At 37.8% G+C, this 8,753-nt stretch overlaps 1 protein-coding gene across 1 annotated transcript in view; it reads right to left on the reverse strand.

Moving 5' to 3' along the window:
• The window catches only part of POLE2 (DNA polymerase epsilon 2, accessory subunit), a 57,613-nt gene that overhangs the window by 34,802 nt on the left and 14,058 nt on the right, over window positions 1-8,753 (reverse strand). Inside the window, exons 3-5 of the mRNA XM_007943676.2 lie at window positions 8,215-8,290; window positions 5,566-5,643; window positions 5,342-5,435 (exon numbers count right to left, since the gene is read on the reverse strand). Coding sequence (XP_007941867.1) covers window positions 5,342-5,435; window positions 5,566-5,643; window positions 8,215-8,290 — 248 coding nt within the window. The remainder of the gene's footprint in view (window positions 1-5,341; window positions 5,436-5,565; window positions 5,644-8,214; window positions 8,291-8,753) is intronic.

An 8,753-nucleotide genomic window follows, 5' to 3' on the forward strand; every position in this document is an offset into this window, starting at 1 on the left:
TGCTTTGGGAGGAACGGTTGGTGAAAGGGCTGGAGGGAGGCAGCATGTCTGGCCTTGCAGTAATAGGCCTTGGGTTACTGCTGGTAATCCTGCCTTCCCCTTGTAGGGTTAGAGGAGGTCAGAACATGTGGCCTCCTTGCCGTTTTAGCAGATGTAGAACAGTATTTTTGTATACTATGTTGTGCCAATTGAGCTTGATGTTCCCAGTGACTGTGATTCCTAGGACAAGTAAAGCAGGCCAATAACTCACTCCCTCAAAGTGCTTAGCTGTGTCTAAGAAGTTATCCTGACTTTGCCCCCTGTTAGCTTTACATTGCATGTGGACATTTTTATAGCACAGAAATACGTATGTAGGAATATTGTATAATCGTATAATACACACATGTAGGAAACCTATATAATTTAACAACATATTATTGTTGTTATGTGCCGTCCAGTCGGACCCGACTCATAGCGACCCCTCCTTGGGTTTCCGAGGCGGTATGAATATGGAAGTAGATTGCCTAACCTTCCTTCCGAGGAGTGGCTGGTGGGTTTGAACCGCCAGGCTTCTGGTTAGCAGTCAAGTGCCTTAGGCACTATGCTAACAGAGCTCCTATTTAACAACATAAGTACAAAGAAATGTAATTTTAAAAAAAATCATTAAAACAAAAATGAAAAGGTCTGTTGAGTGTCTGACAGCAGCACTCTAAAAATAAGAAAAGCAAGTCCTCAGCCTCAGAGCACTATAGTTAGTAAGAGAAAAGTGACAACAGGACACAATTCAACAAAGTACCATGAAGGCTGCCTGTGCCCTGGGCAGAAGGGTCTATTTAATGATATATGATGAATGAGAAATAAGACTTTGCTAGTCAGAAACAAAAGGAGACTGAGTTCAAACATTTTAGGAAGAGGTAGGAGTGTATTAAAAATAAAAAAAGAATAAGAGTAAAGGAGTATTTGGGAAGCTATGAGAGGTTTTATAGAGTTGAGTCATGAGGTGAACAAAGCAGAATGAGTTTAGTCAGAGCATGTATTTGGGAAATGGTCCTGCCCCACTCTTAATCCATGCAGTTTGAGTAGGGCTGACACACCTCCCCATCCTACCCAATTCTACAGATAGATGACCAAGGCCTAACAAATAAAAGTACTCCATTCTCTGGGCCAATGATTGGTTCAAGGATGAGTAAATCCCTCATATTGGGGCAGTAAGAGACATACTCAAGAATTTTGCTAGAAAGAGGAACTGTCTTTCCATGGAGTTACCAAGATCACTCGTGGCCATCTTTATCACCCCATAGGGGGTACCTATATAAAAGTAAAATCAATTAAAAAAAAAAAAAAAAAGAGCTAAGAGATGGAACGACAGATAACTCATGACACTGAGCACCTGAATCAAGTTATACTAGAAACCAGTGGCCCTCCAGACATCTTGTTAATACAAGCCAATAAACTACTTTTTCTGTTTTAGTCAGTTTCAGTTTCTATAACCACCTAAAAAAGCTGTGACAATACAGACTTTATTTATATACCAAGCCAAGAAGACAATGGAAAAGAAAGAAGATTGTGAAGTAGATAATGATCACTATAAAATCAGATTAGTTTTCAGGAATAAAATTGTAATAAAAATATGAAATATTTTACAAATAAACAAATGAGGCTCAGAAAGGTTAAGTGACACATCCAAAATAACATAGTGGATTTTAAAACATAATTTAATAAGAAAAGAGAAAGAAATGTAGTATTTATTGAGCATCTTCTCTTTGAAAGACACTATGCCAAATGTAGCAGAGGAAACAAACAAGAAGTTTGCAGTCAGATAACAGGGACACCACCCTGAATGCAAGGCAGGACCAACTCCAGCAAGCTATATAGAAGACATCCTGAGTAGCGAGTGAGATTAAAACAAGAAGAGATTGCATCCAAGCAGAGCTCAAGAGAGGTCGCAGACACAGGAGAAATTTGAGAAGGGCCTTCTAGAATTCGTAGGGTTTCAAAAGTGCAGATAAGATGGAAGAGCAGTTCAGAGAACAAACAATATTAGCAAAGGCACAGAAGTAGAAGCAATGGACACAATGATTCCATATTTCAGTTTCAGTTCCAAAACAAAGCATGACTAGAGACATAGAGACTAAGACGAAAATGTGCCGTAAAAGATCTCAAAGGTCAAGAAATATAATTTGTATTTAATTCAATAGGTAGTGAACTTTGAAAGACTTCTGTGCAAAATCTGGCAACACTGTGCAGGTGATAGAGGAAGGAGAGAATACATATTGTCAGTGCTCATTCACCTCCATCTTTCTTCAGTGAGGAAATTGAACATTTTTACCAACCTTTGCGGTCTGAAATTGATCAAATATGCAATCAAGATGTGCTGATCATCACTGGTAATTGGAATGCAAAAGTTGGAAACAAAGAAGAATCACTGGTAGTTGGAGAATTTGGCCTTGGAGATAGAAATAATGCTGGAGATCACATGATACAATTTTGCAAAGCCAATGCCTTATTCATTGTAAGTACCTTTTTTTCAACAACACAAATGGCAGCTATACATGTGGGCTTCACCAGACAGAGTACCCAGGAATCAGACTGACTGCATCTGTGGCAAGAGGCGATGGAAAGCTCAGTATCTTCAGCCAAAACAAAGTCAGGTGCTGATTGTGGAACAGACCATCAACTACTCATTTGCAAGTTCAAGTTTAAGTTGAAGACAATTAAAACAAGACCTTGAGAGCCAAACTATGACCTTGATTATATCCCTCCTGGATTTAGAGATCATCTAAAGAATAGATTTGATGCATTGAACACCAAAGACCAAAAAACCAGAGGAATTGTGGGATGACATCAAGAACATCATCCATGAAGAAAGCAAAAGATCATTAAAAAGATAGAAAAGGAAGAAAAGACCAAAATCAATGTCAGAAGAGACTCTGAAACTTGCGCTTGAACCAAGAGTAGCTAAAGCAAATGGATGACTAGATAAAAGAGCTGAACAGAAGATTTCAAAGAGCAGCTTGAGAAGACAAAGTCAATTATTAAAATGAAATGTGCAAAGACATGGAGTTAGAAAACCAAAAGGGAAGACTATGCTCAGCATTTCTCAAGCTGAAAGAACTGAAGAGGAAATTTAAGCCTCGAGTTGCAATACTTAAAGATTCTATGGGCAATATATTAAATGATGCAAGAAACATCAAAAGAAGATAGAAAGAATTCACAGAGTCACTGTACCAAAAAGAACTGGTTGATATTCATCCACTTCAGGAGGTGGCATATGACCAAGAACCAATGGTATTAAAGGAAGAAGTCGAAGCTGCACTGAGAGAAGTGGTGAAAAACAAGGCTCCAGGAATTGATGGAATGTCCAGTGAAATGTTTCAACAAATGGATGCTGCACTAGAGGCACTCACTCAGCTATGCCAGGAGATTTAGAAGACAACTACCTGGCCAACTGACTGAAAAAGATCCATATTTGTACCCATTGCAAAGAAAGGTGATCTGACAGAATGTGGAAATCATCTAATAATACCATTAATATCACAGGCAAGCAAAATCTTACTGAGGATAATTAAAAAACGGTTACAGGATATATTGATAGAGAATTCCAGAAATGCAAGCTGGATTCAGAAGAGGATGTGGAACAAGGGATATCACTATTGATGTCAGATGGATCTTGGCTGAAAGCAAAGAATACCAGAAAGATGTTTACTTGTGTTTTATTGACTATGCAAAAGCATTTGATTGTGTGGATCATAACAAATTATGGATAGCATTGCGAAGAATGGGAATTCCAGAACACTTAATTCTGCTCATGAGGAACTTGCACATAGACCAGGAGGCTGTCATTTGAACAGAACAAGAGGACGCTGCAAGGTTTAAAATCGAGATGGGAGTGTGTCAGGGTTGTATCCTTTCACCATTCTTATTCAATCTGCATGATGACCAAATAGTCCAAGAAGCTGGACTATATGAAGAAGAATGTGGCATCAGGATTAGAGAAACAATCATTAACAACCTGTGTTACACAGATGACACAACTGTGCTGGCTGAAAGTGAGGATGACTTGAAACATTCACTGATGAAGATTGAAGAACACAGTCTGCAGTATGGATTACACCTCACTATAAAGAAAACAAAAAATCCTCACAATGGGACCAACAAGCAGAATCATGATAAATGGAGAAAAGATTAAAGTTGTCAAAGACTTCATATTACTTAGTTCTACACTCAACACCAATGAAAGCAGCAGTCACGTTATCAGATGTCGTATAGCATTGGGCAAATCTGCTGCAAAGGACCTCTTTCAAGTGCTGAAGAGCAAAGATGTTTCCTTGAAAACTAAGGTGCACTTGACACAAGCCATGGTATTTTCAATTGCCTCATATGCATGTGAGAGCTGGACAATGAATAAGGAAGACCAAAGAAGAGTTGATGCATTTGAGCTGTGGTATTGGTGAATTCTGAAAGTACCATGGACTGCTAAAAGGACTAACAAATCTGTCCTGCAAGAAGTGCACCAGGAATGCTCACTAGAAGCGAGAATGGCCAAACTTCGTCTCACCTACTTTGGTCAAATTTTAAGAAGGAACCATTCCCTGGAGAAGGATATCATGCTTGGCAAAGTGGAGGGACAACAAAAAAGGGCAAGGCCCTCAACGAGATGGATTGACACAGTGACTACAACAACAGGCTCAAGTACAGCAAGGATCATGGGGCTGGCACAGGACCAGGCAGTGTTTCGTTCTGCTGTACATGAGGTCGCTATGAGTCGGAGACGACTTGATGGCATCTAACAACAACAACAACATCTGATTTGAGCATAATGGTTTTAACGTCCTAGATCATAAGCTCCTTGAAGGCAGTATAGCGTGGTGGCCAGGGTTGGGTACCACAGCCAGACAGATCAGATTCAAATCTTATCTCTGCTTACTAGGTATGATCTTTGGGAATGTTAGTTAACTTCTTTAGGCCTCAGTTTCTTTAGTGTAAAATGGGGTAAGAATAGCACTTATACTTGAGTTGCCATGAGTAGGAATCCATGTGACAGCAATCAGTTTGGTTTTTTTGGGGGGATCCATATATGAATGTTCAGAGAATTAAATAATGCAATTAATCTTTGTAAAGTGTAAAACACAGTACCTGGCACATCAAAAACATGTAATAAACATTAGGATTAGCTACTATTTTTATCATCATCATTATTAAAGGGAAAGCGTATTTTTCTTTGTATCCTCTATTAAGTCTCAAACATAGATATCCTAAAAACAGCCTCTTGAATGAAGAACTCTTGACTACAAAATTCTATCCTTTAATTAACCTCAAACCCTATTGAAGCTGAAATTACCTCTTTATTCCCCCAACTTACCTGGTGTAAAATGGTGTACCGTTCACGAAATAGCTCTGCTTTATCTCTTGGTGTTCCAAATAAATTTGGTGCAGGGTGGTTGGTCATCAATAGACTAGAAAAAAACAGAATGTCTATATTTGACTATCATAATACACAAAAGTAAGCCAAAAATGAAACATGAGACTATCTTCTGAAAAAGGTACCTCTGAAATTAACTTAAAATCAACAGATGGTATACTTACGGAAGAAATTTTTTTCTTTCTGAGTTGTATACAAAGCGTGGAATATCAAATGCTCCTATGATATTGAAAATATGGTCCCTGAAAAACATGCCACAAAAACCACAAAGCCTGATTTACTAAAGTATACTACTCTAGGTGAACATCATAATTTGGATTACAATCTTACATCATACATAACTTAGTTTTCACATTTACTCAGGTCATAGACATAATTTCTTACAGTGACAAAAAATAATATGGGAATAGAATTATTAGCTTGCATTTCCCTTTCAAGAGAGAAAAAAATCATTGCTCAATATTGTCAAGCAAAAGATTTTTAAATTAGCTTCTAATTAACAATGCCATCTGTTGAAAAAGAACAATTATGTATAAAATAGTCACATCTTAAAAAAATCTCTCTCCATATATACTATTTATTAGAAGTTAGTATATGACTAATTTACAACAATTTTTAACCCAAAATATGTAAAAGTGGCCCAGGAAAAGTTGTGCAATGAAAAAGAACCCCAAAGCTTTTGGCTATATCCCTGAGACTTAGTGTTAGAAAGTGAAAATCAACAAAATAATTTACTTCCTAACAACTGTTAATAACATAACCATGTTTGAATGAAGTTAAAAAAATTTCACAGCACTACTGTATAAACATTCCAACCTAAATAATCTTCTTTAAAATTGTATCTGTTTATTCCTCTGAGCGGCAGTTAGTGGCAGACCAGGGACTGGAACCTTGTTTGTAACGAGTTTCACAGACATTAAAAAACACCCAGGGCACCAACCATTCAAAAGGCAGGCATTCAAATTAATTTGAACACATGGAGTGTAAAGTATACTTTAACCATCAATAAAGAAATTTTTTAGAGGGAATTAACCCAATTGTATGTGTTTGAGTGCCACACATATGATTTAAATAAAATATCTTACACTATGAAAAAAAAAAAGTATAGTTTTACCATCAATACAGAAATTTTTTAGAGGGAATTAACCCAATTGTATGTGTTTGAGTGTCACACATATGACTTAAATAAAGTATCTTACACTATGAAAAAAAGGAGCTCTGGTAGCATAGAGGCTAAAGCACTTGACTGCTAACCAGAAGGCTGGCGGTTCAAACCCACCAGCCACTCCTCGGAAGGAAGGTTGGGCAATCCTACTTCCGTAGTGATACTGCCTTGGAAACACAAGGAGGGGTCGCTATGAGTCGGGGCTGACTCGACGGCACATAACAACATAACAATGAAAAAAAAAGTATAGTTTAACCATCAATAGAGAAGTTTTTTAGAGGGAATTAACCCAATTGTATGTGTTTGAGTGCCACACATATGATTTAATAAAATATCTTACACTAAAAAAATTCTATCTGTTTATTCCTCAGATGGAACATGGTGAAATAAAGATCATGCTACCCTGTGGAAACAAGTACAGAGTGGCAGAGAGTAAGTGGATTTGAAGGTAACCTAGATTCCAGGCATAGCTCCACCTTTTCTGCTAGATTAATCTTGGCAAGTTAACTTGTCAGGACCTTTCTTCATCTATCAAATGAGAGCCTCTGTCTTATGCTATGATATAATGACTTTGTGACGACTGAAGGTGCAAAGAACTTTTACTACTTACCGCCTGCTGGTCTGCTATGCATTGGCTGGCTGTAGTATACAAACAACTTGACAGTAGGAAGGGGTAACTTCAATGTCTATTTTAGGATTATAATCCTTCAACTTTGGTAAATCAATTTGAATTTCTATTCATGGCTTTAGGGGTATGTCACTGTGCTTTAGTATCTTTAATAATGAGTTCACTAGGACATAGTTAAAATCCCTCAATTTCTCTCTTTTCTAGCAGCTCTAGTGAGTTCTGATAAGGAAAAGATGAAAACTACTGAGCCACATAAGGCCAATGGTTTCTTTCAATAATCTTTACTGCTCCAAATAGGAAAGAACTATAGAAATTAAAATTGTCTCTCTGCCCATTTTCCTAGATGTTTTCCTAGTTGATCTTCGTGAATTTGGAAAGTATCATGTTCAAAGGAGAAAGAGGGACACTCAAGGAAATAAAACCCAGAAAACTCATTGCTATATAAATTCCTAAGCTCTAGTAGCATGAGTGGAAGAAGGCCTGTGATCTACTTCTGGAAATCAGCCATCAAAGACACTATGGATCACAATGGTCCAGTTCCATTGTGCATGGTGTCTCCATGAGCTGGGCCACTTTGTCACAGTTCACAAAAGCATAAAATAGTGAAAATAGTCATAAAATTGGGTTCTACCCTCAGTAGCCATTCACTACGTGACCCAAGTTGAATTGCTACACTTATCTGAGCTCAGTGCTTTCCTAACAGCAAAAGTAAATTATGCTTCTGGATATTTAATTCAGTTTATTCATAGCATACAAAATAGGAAGTCAGATCAATTAGCTATGTGGCAAAAGTTAGGAATGGTACAAACAATACAATCATCTCAAATCTCTTAGGACAAAACAGTAAAAATAGGTCATTTAATAATGAAGTTTATAATACAGGCTTTTTACTTGAAATGAAACAATTAGAAATAACTGCAACTCCCTCTGTAGACATGTTGACCACTAATTATTTCCCCAAGACAATAATTCAAAATAACCACTCAATATCACTAAAGGGGGAAAAAGGTTAATACGTACGAAGTTTCATCGACTGCCTGACTATACTCCTGGACTGCCGTTTCCACTACAGATTGTTCAATCATGTTGGATGACACTGGAAAGAGAATTTCAAAGTCAAATTTAAAAACAGGCATAAAATTTACTTCTTTCTGCAGATAGCTTTTTCCCCTAAAAATAATCTACAAGCACTAACCTGAGGTTCTCATTACAAAATATTTACAAAGAAAAATGTTAAGTCAGGAAAATAATGAAATCCATATCTCAAATACCTCATTTTCCACACTCAAATGTACTCCTAACATCTTAAGATATACAGCCAATATATACACAGACCTAAACTTTCAAAGAAGAGCAGGAGAAAGCCGGAAGAGCAGGAGAAAGGGGTAAAACCCAGTCACTAGTGCTCAGACGGCTCCCTTGTTACCCTCCCGAGAGGGACCGGGTCTCCGGGAGCAAGGTGCGCACGGGCGGGCTAGTGCTTACTCACTGATCTGCACTGAACACTTTCCCTTGTTACCCTCCCTAGAGGGACCGGGTCTCCGGGAGCAAGGTAAGCA

This window comes from Orycteropus afer, unplaced genomic scaffold (assembly GCF_000298275.1).
Source record: "Orycteropus afer afer isolate SDZICR_OR568_19922 unplaced genomic scaffold, OryAfe1.0 scaffold00111, whole genome shotgun sequence".
NCBI classification, from domain to species: domain Eukaryota; kingdom Metazoa; phylum Chordata; class Mammalia; order Tubulidentata; family Orycteropodidae; genus Orycteropus; species Orycteropus afer.